At 35.2% G+C, this 17,323-nt stretch overlaps 1 protein-coding gene across 3 annotated transcripts in view; it reads right to left on the reverse strand.

Annotated features, from left to right (window-relative positions):
- Window positions 1-6,381: 6,381 nt before the first annotated feature.
- The window catches only part of YES1 (YES proto-oncogene 1, Src family tyrosine kinase), a 68,162-nt gene continuing 57,220 nt past the window's right edge, over window positions 6,382-17,323 (reverse strand). For all 3 annotated transcript variants that reach the window (XM_058692569.1, XM_058692567.1, XM_058692570.1), the window contains exons 9-12: window positions 14,052-14,128; window positions 12,611-12,764; window positions 10,829-10,960; window positions 6,382-9,502 (exon numbers count right to left, since the gene is read on the reverse strand). In XM_058692569.1, coding sequence (XP_058548552.1) covers window positions 9,294-9,502; window positions 10,829-10,960; window positions 12,611-12,764; window positions 14,052-14,128 — 572 coding nt within the window. In that variant the 3' untranslated portion in view covers window positions 6,382-9,293. The remainder of the gene's footprint in view (window positions 9,503-10,828; window positions 10,961-12,610; window positions 12,765-14,051; window positions 14,129-17,323) is intronic.

Here is a 17,323-nt window from a genome sequence, read left to right on the forward strand (position 1 = left end):
GGATATTGGAGAAAAGAGAAATAAAGCACCCTATAATTGTACCAGCTCACTGGTTACAGCACAAAGGGGGGATCCAAACAGAGCCCTGCAGTGTTACTGAGTTGAGGAGACAAATATTAGTGTTTATTTATGTTAGAGGAGGCCAATGTAGCTATAGTCTCAGAGGCAGAGAACAGAAGGACCCATTCTAATCTTTGGCTGGGTACTGATATGCACATGAATGAGAGAAACTACTCAAATTTGACAAAGAGCCACTAGAAAGAAACAGGCACGAAAATTATTGGCGGTTGCACAGGGTTGGGAATAGTACTTATTCCTGATAGAAAAGATTCGGCAATAATACATGGAGCATTAGGTAAAATCCTCAGAAGGGCAGAGATAAAATCTTTCAAGACTAAAGATTGCTCTGGATCTAACAGAGCTTTAATGTAAACCTTGAAAGGATTCAACTGATTCCAAGTAAAGAATAGACAAAAACAATCCCTAGAGGTTGCATAGGGCTTAGAATAATTCCTACCCATGACATCAACATTCAACATTACTGAAAAGAAGATTAAAACAACTCCAGCAACCCAAAACTATACTTTATGGTGTTTACCACCCAACCAAAATTACTGGGCATATATAAAAGTAGGAACATATAGTTCATAAACAGGAGAAAGTTTAATAGAAACAGATCCAATAGTCCTAATATCCAGATAAAAACCCTCAGGATGAAAAATGAAAATGTAAGCATAATGAAGAGGTATGAAAGATATAAAAAAGAAGAGCTAGAATTTCTGAGATGAAAACCATATACTGTGGGATGGAAAGCAGAACAGACCCTGCAAAGAAAAGATTAGTAAAAATGAAGACGAAGCAAAAGAAATCAAAAACAAAGCACAAAGATTAAACAGAAAAAAGAACAAAGCATTAGTGACCCGTGAGACAGTATTAAACAGCGCAACATACATGTAATTGAAGTCCCGGAAGAAATGAGTAAGTTGAAAATAATAGCCCCAAATTTTCCAACTTTGATAAAACTATGAACCCAATGAACTAAGAATCTCAAAGAACCCCAGGTAGAATAACCTTTAAGAAAGTCATGCAAGGGGTGCCTGGGTGGCTCAGTTGGTTAAGCATCTGACTTGAGGTCAGGTCATGATTTCGTAGTTTGTGGGTTCAAGCCCTTCATCGGGCTTTGTGCTGACAGGATGGAGCCTGCTTGGGATTCTTTCTCCCTCTATCTGCCCCTCCCCCACTCATGCTTACTCTCTCTCAAAATAAATAAACTTTAAAAAAAAGTCATGCAAAGGCACATCATAAATAAATAGCTGAAAACCAAGAATAAATAGATTATATTTTAAAATTCAGAGGGGGGAAAAGGGATCTTTCATATGTAAAAGAGTAAAGCTGAGGAAACAGACTTTTTGTCAGAAAAAAATGCAAGTTAGAAGACAGTGAAGAGACTTGGTAAAGTACTGCAGAAAATGGTCAATCAAGACTTCTTAACTGAGCTAAAACACATTTCAAAAAGGAAGTCAAACAAAAACTTTTAAATGCAACGCTATTAGATCTGCGCAAGAAGAAATATTAAAAGCTCTTCAAGGAGAAGGGTGATGATACCAGATGGAAATCTGTCTGTAGCCAAGGAAGATTACCAGGGATAAATGGAGACACTTAATAATGATAAAGTGGTCAATTTATCATGAAGCACAACAATCCTAAATGTATATGTACCTAATAAGAGCTTCATAATACATAAACAAAGACAGAACTAAAAGGAAAAATAGAAAAGTCTGCAATTATAGTTGAGGATTCCAACATTCCTCTCAGTAATTGATGGAAAAAACGTACAGAAAAGCAACATGAATAAGCTTAAGCAACACTATCAATCAACTTGACTAATTTGACACTTACTGAAAACTCCAGCTAACAAAAGCAAGATGGGTAATATTTTCAAGTAGTCATAGAACATTCATTAAGGTAGAATATTCTTGGCCACAAAACAGAATTTTAATACAGTTAATACATTTAAGAAGTTTGAAATTATACAAAGTATGTTCTTTGACCAAAACAGAAATAAACTATAATTAATAAAAGAAAAATATCTGGAAAATTCCCAAATATATAACAACTAAATAGCACACACATAAATAAACACATGGGACAAAAAGGAAATCAAAGGGAAATTAGAAAAAATTTCGAACTAAATTATGATAAAAACACAACGTATCAAAATATGTGGGATGTAAAGCAGTATTTAAAAGAAAATTTATTGCATTAAATGCTCAGATCAGAAAAGATGAAAAATTGCAAATCAATCTAAGCTTCCATCTAAAACAACAACAAAAAAACAAACAAAAAACCTAGAAAAAGAAGAAGAACTATAACACAAAAATAACAAAGCAAATAAAACCCAGGATGGATTAGTAAGGATCAGAAATCAATGAAATAGAACACACTCATGTGTGCTCATGAGTGCACACACACACACACAAACACATGTAGAGCAAGTCAACGAAACAAAATGCTGGTTCTTTGAGAAAAATCACTAAACCTGATAAACCACTAGCTAATGAGAAAAAGGGGGAAGATACAAATTACCAAATCAGGGATATATCCATACAGATCCTACAAACATTAAAATGTTTGTAGCACAAAAACACACCTCAGATCAACAGAACAGAGAACCCAGAAATGGACCCACAAACATATGGCCAACTAATCTTTGACAAAGAAGGAAAGAATATCCAATGGAATAAAGACAGTCTCTTCAGCAAACGGTGCTGGGAAAACTGGACAGCAACATGCAGAAGAATGAACCTGGCCCACTTTCTTACACCATACATAAAAATAAACTCAAAGTGGATGAAAGACATAAACGTAAGATAGGAAGCCATCAAAATCCTTGAGGAGAAAGCAGGCAAAACCTCTTTGGTCTTGGCCACAGCAACTTCTTACTCCACATGTCTCCAGAGGCAAGAGAAACAAAAACAAAAATGAACTATTGGGACCTCATCAAAATAAAAAGCTTCTGCACAGCGAAGGAAACAATCAGCAAAACTAAAAGGCAACCAACGGAATGGGAAAGGTATTTGCAAATGACATATCAGATAAAGGGTAGGATGCAATATCTATAAAGAATTTATCAAACTCAACACCCAAAAACAAATAATCCATTGAAGAAATGGGCAAAAGACATGAATAGAAGACACTTCTCCAAAGACATCCAGATGGCCAACCGACACATGAAAAAATGCTCCACATCACTCACCATCAGGGAAATACAAATCAAAACCACAATGAGATACCACCTCACACCTGTCAGAATGGCTAACATTAACTCAGGCAACAACAGATGTTGGCGAGGATGTGGAGAAAAAGGATCTCTTTTGCACTGCTGGTGGGAATGCAAGCTGGTGCAGCCACTCTGGAAAACAGTATGGAGGTTCCTCAAAAAATTAAAAATAGAACTACCATATGATCCAGCAATTACACTTCTGGGTATTTATCTGAAGAAAATGAAAGCATTAACAGAAAAAAAAAAAAAAAAGTATATGCATCCCCATGTTCATTGCAGCATTAAAAAAATTTGGGGGGGGGCACCTGGGTGGCTCAGTTGGTTGGGTGTCCGACTTCTGCTCAGGATTCTTCTGCTCCGTTCCCAGAGTTTGAGCCCCGCGTTGGGCTCTGTGCTGACAGCTCAGAGCCTGGAGCCTGCTTCAGATTCTGTGTCTCCCTCTCTCTCTCCCCACCCCCTCCTTTGCTCATGCTCTTTCTCTCTCTCAAAAATAAACAAACATGAAAAATTTTTTTAATATTTATTCATTTTTGAGAGTGCGTGAGCAGGGGAGGGGCAAAGAGAGGGGGGACAGAAGATCCGAAGCAGCTCTGACCTGAGAGCAGTGAGCCCAATGTGATGCTCATGAACCGTAAGATAATGACCTGAGCCAAAGTTGGACACTTAACTGACTGAGCTACCCAGGTGCCCCTTGTTGTAACATTTAGAATACCTAAGACGTGGAAACGACCTAAATGTCTATAGATAGATGAATAAATGTGTATATAGAATGGAATGTTATTGTCATAAAAAGGAATTACATTTTTCCAGGTAAGTCAGAGAAAGTTAAATACTGTGATCTTATTTATATGTGGATATAAAATGAATAAATAAACCAGGCTCACAGATACAGAGAACAAACTGGTGGTTGCCAGAGGTGGGGGTGGAAGCGGGTGAAGGGAGCCTTGGCAACTATAATTAATAGTACCATACTGCATATTTGAGAATTGCTAAGAGATCTTCAAAGTTCTCATCAGAAGAAAAAAAAATTCTGTAACTATGGTGACAGATGTTAATGGTGATCATTTCACAATATATACAAGTACCAAATCATATTGCACAGCTGAAACTAACATAATGTTGTATGTCAATTGTACCTCAACTTTAAAATTTAGTATGTTCTCTCCAGTTAATGTCTTATTGCAATTTTGCATTTAATATTGTATGTCGTTACTGTTACCAAATATGTTACTATTTTGTACAAACTGTTGCTTTAAGGTTGTAATGTAAGCTTCCTATTTTGTACTATACAGTTATTAGTATGAGGAATTATCAGTCAGGGTCTCAACTGGAAACAGCACGCTCAAATTAAGATGAACCAAGGATGTTTACAAAGGGGCAGGCTGAATAGAGAATCACAAGATTAATGCAGTAATGAAAATTAGAAGCACTCTACCCCTAAGACAGAAAAAGACAAGGGATGGGGTTGTCACTCTCTAAAAGGCCATTTGAAAGGAACCTTTGATCATAGGACATAGCCAGCCCAATCTCGGGAGGAGGAAATTGGGAAATAAGTATCTTGACCTTTTAGGTTTCCTCCCATCTTCTGCTAGAGCTCCTTAAAGGTTTACCCCGACAAGAATCCAGAGTGAGGGGACCCAATGATGAGTACAGGTTGGCCTTCCAGCAGAGTGGATATGGAAGGGCAAACAGATGATGCCAGGCATGTGTTGCTTAATCAGAAGTATTCCTTTCTGTACTGACAAAATGAACATTAATTAATTGCTGGTGACAGAAACTCAACTTGATGTCATTGAAACAAAAACAAAAACAAAGACAAAAAGAGGAAAAAAACTAGGGAGAGGGCTAGAGAAGAGCTGAATTTATGGAAACAAATGCTACTGAGGTATAATCTTCCTCCTCCTCGCATGTTGGTTTCTTTTGTAACAAAGTGGGGACTTGGTCTTCAGCAGCACTGGGGTGGTATCTCTAGAGCAGTATAATGAGACGAAATGAGACTCAGCTTCCAACATCTCAGAGAAAAGTCTTAGAGAAGAACTTTACTAAGAGATATGATGATCTGCATAAACGGGCTAGGAAGACTGATTTGAAAGATGTTAATTCTTACCAAATTATTAGCATAATGTAATCCTAACCAAAATGTCACTTAAATTTTTGGGGAATATAAAAAATAAAGTCTAAACTTCATCAAGAATTTGCTAGGATACCAAGATTAAAAAAAAAAAAAAAAAAAGGAATAGCAAAGGTAACTTGTTCAATTATTAAATTGTGTATCAAATGATTAGAATTAAAGCTGTTATGTTGATAGAAGAATGGCAAGTTAAAGGGCCCCCTGGGTGGCTCAGTCGGTTGAGCATCTGACTTTGACTCAGGTCATGATCCCTCAGTTCATGGGTTCGAGCCCCGCGTCGGGCTCTGTGCTGACAGCTCGGAGCCTGGAGCCTGGAGCCTGCTTTGGATTCTGTGTCTCCCTCTCTCTCTGCCCCTCCCCCGCTCATGCTCTGTCTCTCAAAACTAAATAAACAACAACAACAACAAAATTAAAAAAAGAAAAAAAAAGAAGAATGGAAAGTTAACTGAACAAAACAGATGTGTGTAGGTATGTGCATAATAAAGGACACAAACTAAAGGGATGGGAATGGATTAACCAATAAATGGTGCTGGGAAAATTTACTATGTAGGACAAAATCATGCCAGATCCTTAAATCACATTTTATGCCCAAACAACTTCCAAATCAATTAAAGAGAAATGTAAAAAAGAAAAGCATAAAATATGATAGATGAGATGAATATTTAATCTTGGGATGCAAAGGACTTTTTAAGCATAATAGAGATTTTACAGCATACATAATGTGTAACTCATATGTGAAAAAATTACATGCAAAATTAAAGGACAAACGGCAAACTAGAAAAACATTCTTAAAATGAAATATTACTATACTGTATAAAAATATTTAATAAATGTTTATTAAATGATGTGTTCGTTGATTAAATATTACTGTTCTGAAACCATTAGGGAAAAACAAAGGTAATTATTTTGGATAATAGCAAAAGATAATAATATTACCTTATTGAAAATAAACACTTTAGATTGGCCATTCATAATTTAGTATAATTTTATTTTCATTATACCTATAAAGGAAGAGTAAAACACACACAAAAGTAAGACTCACATATTTTTCATTTTTAGAAAATTAAGTCCCTTAGGATCAAAATCATTTTATTTCCTATCCTTCACACAGGTTCACTGTGAATAGCTTCACTCAGATTACCTAGGTTTTGCTGTATGACTCATTAACTGGTATAATTAAAACAAAACAAAACAACTTGTAAAAATGTCACTCACCTGACATGGAAAATTAAACAGATAGAATGAATTCTAAAATTACCTGAATTTAATGAAGGATAGATCTAACTCTCTCAAGAGTTATAACTGACCGTTTTTCTAACAGGAAGAACAAATTCAGAATATGCTTTAAATACCAATTTAAAAAAGAAACTGAGAAAATATGAATAGTGGCTAAAAAGATAAGTGGGTACATTCAATGAGAATTTTTATTTCAATTATCCACAAAACGATATTATAATACCTTATAAAAATACTAAGTTTTAGGCTACCATTATTCATTTAAAAAAGTGTGCTAGGAGGTTGTTTTTGCCAACTTCCTTTTCTGGTGAGGGTTAAATTCCACAATAAGACACTGAAGACGAAAAGCTGCTGGAAAAAAATCTTCAAATGTACAAAGTTGTTTTATTTTTCTTGGCAATTTAAAAATACATAACCATTTAAACCGAATACACATTAAGTTAGTGTTTTATTTCCTTACTATACAGTTGATATCATAAGGAACTGCTCCATTTAGTTAAAACCTAATGAATACCACCAACTTTTCCTGACTTTTCTGAACACAATTAGTACATAAACATAATTATGTTATCTTTTTTAAAAAGCTTAGAAAAATTATAATATCATAGTTCACATAAAGCCCTTTAAAAATCTGATGTCCCAGGATGTAGATGTTCAGGGTAAATGACAGCAGTCTTCTAGAAGACCCTCTTGGAAGAGGGATTCAATACTAAACAGGTTACGTAAACATTAGAAACCTCCACAATTTTAAGTACCAAAACTGTTACCAACTTGCATGAAGCTCATTTGTCACATTTTAAAATGGTCTGAATTTCAACACAGTTATCATGGCACACAATTTTAAACTTAATGATTAAATCAATTAAGTGACTGTAGGTAAAACCAACTAGGGACTGTTAGGTTTTCAGGGTTACCGTGGAGCTGGCGGGTAGGAGTTGTGAACAGGGCAAGTAAAACACGACAAAGCTCACTGTTCTTACTAAGATTCAACCATTTTCTTAAATGAATGTTGATCAGTAGAAAAAAAGAATTCTAAAATATGGAAACCCAATGCACTGCATTAGAAGTGTGACTATAAAGGAGAATATTTTAAAACATAAATACCAAAACAAAAACAAAAATACCAGACTTTTGTTCATCAGATTCAGTTCCTTTGCTAGACACTTGAACCAATAATGCTGCTACTCAAATTTATATTTTGGAGTTTCTTTTTGAGTCGATCATAAAACTCTTGAGTTTTATTTCTACATTTTGGATGGGCAAAAACTGTCCCCCCTTTTCACCACTGTTGTTATTCTCAATAAGTTCTCCTCCCCAAGTCAACTAAATTCTAAAAGGGAAAAAAAGATCACCATTAAGTACATTTAAAAAGTTAGTGCAGATTTAAACATGGATTTGAAAACGAGTTCTAAAATTGTTTCGCATAAAGGCTGTATCATTGGAATTAGTGGGAAGCCTTAAATTAACTATTTGAGGCTATAACACTCATTTAGTGTTTATGTTAAAAAAAGATTAGTTTTAGTCATACCTTGTAACTCTTAAAATCTCAGAAAACAGAGAAGTGAGGAGCTGTGAGTGCCAGCAAAGCAATTTTGTCACTCCTTAATATTAAGCATAACATCCCATCTGTAAAATTTTCACATTTTCTTTTCTCATATTTCTTTAAATATTTTCCTCTCTGTCAATCTATATTCAATAAAAGCAAAAGTGCATTTAAGTCCCTGATCTAGTGATATTTTATATTCGTGGCACCCATCACCATAAGTAATATTAGAAATATCTCACAGTACCAGTCTATTTTTTAAAAAGGACTGTTTATATGCCAGGTCTTATTTTTTGATGCTATCTAAAGTTTAAAAGCTTTCCCCTTGGATCAATGCAACATTGCAAAAGATTAACTCACTTCCTAGTTACCATTATTCTAAACTGAGCTATTCAGAAAATGACTAAAGTAAAAATCATCTACTTTCCAGTTCCATGAGTATTAACATAGTGCATTACATTTTCAAATGCCACTACTGTGGTCTAACATTTCATCAAGTTTCAGAGGCTGTTTATATTCCTTTTTGCTTCTAAAAACCTGGCCCATTTCCATGCAAAAGAAGGCAGGTATTAAGATTGCATATTAACAGTTCAACTTAGAAAAAACTTGTGAGAACAATGAATGCAAGAAATCTTTAAAAACTGGAATGGAATTGTTTGGTCCCATGAAGCTCCTTAACTTTAGATTTTATTATGGTAGAACTGATTTTATCTCCCAAGTTTTGTCTATTACGATATATAATTTTCTCTTAGCAATTCTGAGTTTGGGGAATAAAAGAAATGAAGTGGTTTATAAAGAAGTAGACCTGTTGCTCTTCACTGTTATGCTATCCTCACACTATCATCAATATCACAACTATACTTCTTTGGACCCTGAAATAAGTTGGAACTTTAGAGTTTAGAGTCATTGGTACTTTAGAGTTTAACACTTGAGAAAAAAAAAAAAAAAGTGGTTTGTGCAACCATATCTGGAATTCCAGTTTACCATTAAAAACATGCAGAATGAAGACTTTCTTCTTTTGATTCCTGTAGGTAAAGTAAAGAAGTCTACACAGGTTCTTTACATTTTGGCAGATTTACGCATATAAAAGGCTACGTGGATTATAAATTTTCTCCTGGCTGGTACTGTGGCTCTGTAGCAGTGAAGTAGTCTTCCAAGAAGGACTGAATATATTCAAACGTTGGTCTTTCATCAGGGTCCTTCTTCCAACAAAGATTCATCAATTCATGTAGGGATTCTGGGCAGCCCTGAGGGCAAGGCATCCTGTATCCTCGTTCCACCTGTTCTAGCACTTCACGGTTTACCATACCTAGCACAGAAGATTCAAACATTAAAAAGAGTGATCCCAGGGGCGCCTGGGTGGCGCAGTCGGTTAAGCGTCCGACTTCAGCCAGGTCACGATCTCGCGGTCTGTGAGTTCGAGCCCCGCGTCAGGCTCCGGGCTGATGGCTCGGAGCCTGGAGCCTGTTTCCGATTCTGTGTCTCCCTCTCTCTCTGCCCTTCCCCCGTTCATGCTCTGTCTCTCTCTGTCCCAAAAATAAATAAAAAACTTGAAAAAAAAATTCAAAAAAAAAAAAAAAAAAAAAAAAAGAAAGAGTGATCCCAAACCCCACTAGCAAAACAGAACAAATCCCCTAGCCACTAACTGATCCAAGGTATAGGAAGTTTATTTAGTGAAACGATTCTTTCAACAAAGAAGTAAAGTAAATTTTAAATGTCAAGTATATCAAGAAGAGCTCAGAAAATGCTAACCTGTTCCAACAGGTCTCATTTTTTTCATTCCACCTAAAATCTTACTTTTAACACTAATGCCTTCAAAAGCCAACCCCACTTGATTAATAAGAATTTAGAGTGCTACTTCAAAGTACCAATACTTTCAGATATTAAGAGTCAACAAAGACCAAATTTGGGTTAGTGAGGGTTAGTGGCAAGATAATGTCTAAGAGAACTTCCAAACAGAAATTCAGAAGAAATTTTCAGAACAATTTCAGAAGAACTAATGTTCTAGTGCTGATTCTCCCAAATATATTAACCATGTAACTATATCGATGCACTTCCTTGAAACAGTTTCCTTATCTAGTATCACATGTTTGCCTTTCTTCAAGTTATTATACACAATTCCCTTCTTGTATTCTTTTGGAATCCTGCCCCCATCAGTAGCTCACCTTGTGTTATGACAGGCTAAGTAAGCATATCTTAAATTATTTTTTTATTTTTATTTTTTTGCATACCTTAAATTATTGGAGGTGTGGGAGTAGTGTGAGATGACCCAGGATATTTAAAATATGCTTATTATCTGAGAGAATAGTAGAGATAAAAGGCCCTTTTGGAAAATGTCCCAACAGAGAAAGATGAGGTGAATGCAGGACACAACTTGTGCATTTGCCTGATCTCACGGATTGTGATTCACATAGGATGCTGTCCATCCAATGACAAAATAAAGAGGAAGAGAAGAAAGGGAGAAAGAAAGGGAAGGAGGGAAAGTAGAAAAGGAATGAGGGAGAGAGGGGGTGAGAGAGGAAAGGGAGAAAAGAGAGAAGAAATAAATGCCTTTGTTCCCCTTACAATTTTTTTGCTAATAAACTCCAGTTAAGTATGTTGGCATAACCAAGAGCTGAATGAAATGCCAGCTTACCTGGATATGGCACTCTGCCTTTTGTTACCAGTTCTGTCTGCAGAATTCCAAATGACCATACATCAGACTTTATAGTAAATCGACCATACAGTGCAGCCTCAGGAGCTGTCCATTTGATCGGAAACTTTGCACCTAAAACAATATTGACAATCTTGCTTAAGTAAATTGTTTCTAAAAATCTTCTTGTGTAAATAGAGCATAAGCAGGGTTGATGTTCTGTCAATATCTTTATTGTATGTGTCATCAGCATCAAATTCTTCAAAAGTACAAGATATGTGGGAAAAATTCTTATAAAATTTATATTAAAATAAATCACATTTCCTCCTGATAAATCAGTAACATAAAAAAGAGAAATGTTGGTAGGGATTGAATGTTCAAGAAAATAGAGGTGGAAACTCTTACAAGCAACTAAAAACATAATTATAGGATCTATAACTTTTTAGCACATCTAGCACCTAGTAGCTATAGCTGACTGTTGATGAAGGCATATTCTGTTGGGTTCTAATTTTAAAACCCTGTATTAATTTATTCATATATTTAGAATATGCTTTTTATGCACAAGACATTTACTAATCATCATGGGAGACATAAAAACACAGCCTTTGTGAATCTTAGACACTTAGTGTGGAAATAAGATTACAGGTATCTTATATACCTATGTATATACTCAATGTTGTAAAATATAAAATAGTTCTTTAGATATTCAGAAAAACAGAAGGTTAATTTTCACTAGCAGTCATAAAAAGTTTCATTTAAAAAGTAGCAGCTAGGTTAAACTTTAAAGAATGGTTAGAATTTTTATAGGTAAGGATTATAGAAAAATAGGAAGGTATTCTAGCTGGAGGGACCTGCACAAAGGTATAGAAGCTTTTTTTCTTTTCCCACACTACTTTCCATATATTCTCTTGACATTAGTTACATAACAATTTGCTTTATAGTTATTTATATATGTCTACTTAGCCTATTAAAATATGAACTCTCATTTACTGAGCATCTACTATGTTATGTAATGTCAGGCACAATACTTTCTTTCACTGAAGTTTCACAACAATCTTACAGAGCAGGTATTACCGTCTGGTCTTTATATGTAAGGAGACTGAGACATAGTCAAAAAGGTTAGAAACTTGGTTGAAATCTCTGGGTAATAAGAGACGGAATTGGGATTCAAAAACACACACTCTTTCCATATGCATCTACTGTATGTTCACTAAGTGTGTACTTAGTGAAAGTTTAGAAAGACAGACACAAAACAGAAGAATCAACCTTATATTAATTTCTACAAGTTCTCTTCCCTCTGTACAGTGTTAACCTTCCAAACGTTTTTATTTATCACATTATATATAATAATTACTGTAAATTTAGTGTAGAAATGGTTTCCAAGGTCTTTACAAAACTGTATGCCATTTCTCAATTTATTAACTTCAAAAACACCTCTTCTGATCCTTAGTGTAGTAAAATCTGGATGCTTCTGGAAGCTTGTCAAAAAAGGAATTTTAAACTGTTTCTTATTTGTTGACACGACAAAAGTAGTAAAAAAAAGGAGTGTGCTGCTCGCTATATTTATAATGTAAAGAACACCAAGTCAAGTTCTTTCTTGAGGGAAACAACATCAGAAAGTCATGGCATCATGTATAGAATTTTATGAATAAAATCAATGTTTCTTTGACTCTTCTGAGCAGACCTAGAGCTATTCTTATTCTACAAAACCCTGAATATTCCAAAGAATGGTAAGAAAATCCAATGAACATTAGGTTACAAGGGTTTATTAAAAAGTAATTTTACCTTGTCTTGCTGTATATTCATTGTCTTCAATTAACCTTGCTAAACCAAAATCTGCTATTTTGCACACAAGATTTTCTCCCACAAGAATATTAGCAGCCCGAAGATCTCGATGAATATAATTCATTCTTTCAATATATGCCATACCATCAGCAATCTTGAAAAGGAAAAGAAAAAGATGTATGATATAAAGGGGACAGAGAGGGGGAGTCAGAAAAGGGAGAGCAGGAGAATAAACTGCAGATGTGTGTGGCCCACAAAATCTAAAACATTCATCTGGCCCTTTACAAAAAGGGTTTGCTGACCCCTACTACCGTATCTAAGAACCTTGAACACAGGACCATGGACTAGACTTAGCATATGCTAACGCCACACACGGACAATTTCTTTGTATAGTTTCTCTAAACTGTCAGATACTGTGGACATCTGGATGCTCACCGAGAAAGGGGTCTTATAACCAACATGTCAACTAGAACACTCACCACAGAGCTGAATAGAAACTTTTTTTCCCACCTTTTTTTTTTAATGTCTGTTCATTTTTGAGAGGGAGAGAGGGAGAGAGAAAGAGAGCAGGGGAGGGGCGGGGTGGTGAGAGAATACCAAGCAGGCTCTCTGTACTGTCAGTGCAGAGCCCAATGCAGGGCTCGAACTCACGAACCGTGAATCAAGACCCGAGCTGAAATCAAGAGTCACACTTAACTGACTGAGCCACCCAGGAGCCCCTGAATAGAAACTTCTAATAGTTTTCACTCATATTTAAAAACAAAGATTCATGGGAATAAAAAGCACAGCATATGGAATATAGTCAATGCTGTTGTAATAGCATCCTAAGGTGACAAATGGTAGCTACCCTTGTGGTGAACACAGTATAACGTACAGACTTCTATTACTATGCTATATACTTAAAACTAATGTAACATAGGGTTAACTTCAGTTAAATAGAAACAAAACTTTTTAAAATATACATGGTGATAAAATTTAAAAACAAACACAAAAATTCAGAAGAGTAAAACTATCCCATTTTAAAGTATATACTGCCATCTTCATTCTTGTTTTGGATTATATTATATAAAAAGTTCAGCACATCGTTTAGATTTCCAATTATTTTCTTTGGAATAGCAATCACTCGTTATCTTAAAATTTATCTGCTAAATACAAATACATCTAGATTTCATATTTGTAAATGCATATGTTTCTGAAAGGCTGTAAGATACAGGACAGCACTATACTGAGAATTACATGCTTATTTCTAATAGTACGTTATATGAATGTTAGATACCACAGGTCTTCAGACACCATCTGTAACATAAATCAGATTGGATTATCCCTAATGTTCTTTCAACTCTAAAATTCCATGATTTCATTATACAAACAACAGTCTTCTACTAAGATTATATTTTTATGTACACTTTCAATCCAAATTGATACATGTACAGATAAATACCTGAGCAGCCATATCAACCAGTTGTGGGAGCTTCAAATATTTTCCATCTCCTTCCTTCAGGAAATCCAATAAGCTCCCTGCAAGAAACAGAAAAATGTTATGGAAAATAAATTTTAAATTAGGACTGAAACAAACATTCCCCTACCTCCAAATCACCACATCACAATATAAAACTTAAGCTTTTCATTCTTTAATATTTTTTGCAGCTTTGGAATTTCTGAATAATTATCTTTAATATTCTAGAAGAGGTCCCTAAACTGAAATTTTAAAAACATCTTGGAAAACATGGAAAATTTAATCATCTCACTAGATTGTAGGCATTCCTTCCTTGTTTTGATCAAGATCAACAAATCCCAATTTTGAGCCAATAAGCAGTATTAGATACCTGTGTATTTTTAAGTCAATCTGAATCAAGAACACAGACAACTAGGAATATCCTGGGGTACTTAAAACCAGACCTAGGTGACTGACTTGATATGGAATTGCTTGTCTAATGAACTTCTCTCACTTTTAGCAGAAGATACCACAAAACAGCAAAGTACTATGAATAACAGCCGACAGAAAGGCTACAAAAGTCTGGTTGTTATTCCTGTATTACTGGTTAAAAACCTACCATGTACCTGAATTTAATAAAAAAAAAACAAAAACACACACACACAAACAAAAAACCAGATGAACCAAAATTAAGGTACATTTTTTTTTAAAACAACTACACTGTTCTCTTCAAAAATAATAATGTCATGAAAGACAAGAAAGACTAAGAGAGGGACTGCTCTGGATTAAAGTCCTGAACATACATTTATCTGTCCTGGAGCTAGAGTGGGAGCCTGCTTAAAATTCTCTTTCTCCCTCTGCCCCTCTCCGCTGCTCACACACTCTGGTGCTCTCAAAAAACAAAAAACAAACAAACAAACAAAAGTAAATCACTCCAATTATAATATGAAAAATGAAATTCAGCCAAAACTGCACAAAAAGATTAAGTTTAAAAGTTCCTGTGATAGTCTAGGAAAGCGAGACTATTATGTTAAAATCTAGCAATGACAGTGGGAATACAGAGAAGGGGAAATTTTCCAGAGAGATGTGATTAATGGGATCAATGGCATCGAATGGAGCATTAACAATGAGCATTAACAATGAATGAAAATGAAGCTAGTAATATTTACATAAGTTAAAAACATACAAATGCTAATAGGTCAATATATATCAATGAATATATATCAATATGAAAGACACAGATGGAAAAGCTAAGCACCAACTTCAAAACTGAGGTTACCTCTGCAAGGGAAACAGGCCCAAAGGAGCCTGGAGGAAGGGCTCAGACATGAACAGGCTCAAGGAGGAGTAAAAACAAAGATGCAATTAGATCTGTAATGTTTTGTTTCCTTAGTAGAAAGATCTGAAGCAAATATGGCAAAGTGTAAACATTAGTTATATTTGGATGGTAGGGACATGGTTGTTATGGTATTCTCTGTATGTCTGAAATATCCACAATTTTTTTAAAAAGTCTATGAAAAGTGTTGACATTAAATAAACTTAAATAGTTTTTAAGAGTGCATGGCTGGTTACAAAGTGAAGACAGAGTATTCTTTAAAAAAATCTTGGCTGTGAAGAGAAGCAAAAAGTAGACCGGTAGGTGAAAAGCAGATGTTGACACCAAGAGAGGGTTTTCTTTTTAGATGTAAGAAGGATCAAAAACACAGGTAAAGAAATTGTCCTTAAACAGAGGAAGGGACACTCCTTTTCTTAACCTGTAGGATAAACTGACATCAGGGGTGCCTGGGTGGCTCAGTCGGTTAAACATCTGACTTTGGCTCAGGTCATGATCTCACGGTTCGTGAGTTCGAGCCCTGCATTGGGCTCTGTGCTGACAGCTCAGAACCTGGAGCCTGCTTCAGATTCTGTGTCTCCTCTCTCTCTCTGCCCCTCCCCCACTCGCACTGTCTCTCAAAAATAAACATTAAAATAAAAAGATAAACTGACATCATATAAATACTCCACATAACAATGTATACAGAAAGAAACAGAAGACACAGTTGTTTCAGAATAAAGAATCTAAATAAGGTACCATGATCAATACATTAAGTAGAACATTATTCATCATAATAATAGGTAATTGTTAAAATCATGCAAAAATGCAGTGCATACAAATGAACTGCAATTGGTATCATTTGGTCAATTCCTTTTCTCTGACAACACAGAACGTTTTGGGTCTTATCAGTGGTCCTTAACCCTTTTTATGTTCATGGGTTGCTTTGAAACTGACAAAAATGATGGACTCTCTTCCTACGAAAACATACATACATATATAAACATAACTTCACATAACTTCAGGGGAAGTTGATGGATCCTCTGAAACTCATTCAAGATTTTAGCAGAGGAGGTACTCACTAAGTAATCGTGAAATCAATTCAAAGGAGTCCTTAAGTTTGTCTCACATACCTCTCCATCCTTATTTCCAACTAGCTGCCTTCTGTACTTTCCACTTCCTATGGTTTTGTCTCCATTACCTCCTATCCTCTTAGCTCTGCAAAGATACCCATACCTTTCTCTTTACCCATCCACAGCCTTCATAATTTTGAAGGGCAATTTAAGACTTGTCTTTTCTACTAATAATTCTCAGTTTATTCCAGTCTATGTGATCTCTTCTTCATTTCTACACTTACTGAATATGTTAAACACGTGGAAATTCATTACGCTTTGGCCTGGAGCTTGTTTGTTTACAGTGAGGTATTATTTACTTTTATACTGAAAATTAACTTTTCAGAAGGTTGGATCTTTGCTCTCTAAATTCAATATAAGTTATTTGGGTGGCTTTATTTCTTTGATACCTTATAATGACTAGCAGAGTGCCCTGTATATTTGAAGTATTCAATACGTTTTGGTTGTTAATGTTTATAGAGTAGTCTGATTACAAACATTTCATAGGATATAATGATCATGACACATATGGGTATTAATGGAAGGCTTCTAACACTTGACCTAAGATAATCTGAAGGAAGAATGATTGATGGACTGGTTGAGAGACAAGGAAACCAAATTCCAGATGAAGGAATTTGAACAGAATCATGGAAAACAAAAGAAGTAAGAAGACCTCTCTAACCAGGAAAGTGGGGTTTATGTGGGAGTACATGAGGCAATGAATTTGAATGGATTACAGAGGGTCAATTGCTAAGTACCTGAAACAAGATGGGGAATTATAGAGTTTTAAAACCAGAAGGGTCATCTGTGATCTTGCATTCTAAATCTCCCATCTAGAAATAATCCTAACCTAG

Source organism: Neofelis nebulosa, chromosome 11 (assembly GCF_028018385.1).
Source record: "Neofelis nebulosa isolate mNeoNeb1 chromosome 11, mNeoNeb1.pri, whole genome shotgun sequence".
In the NCBI taxonomy this organism is placed as follows: Eukaryota; Metazoa; Chordata; class Mammalia; order Carnivora; family Felidae; genus Neofelis; species Neofelis nebulosa.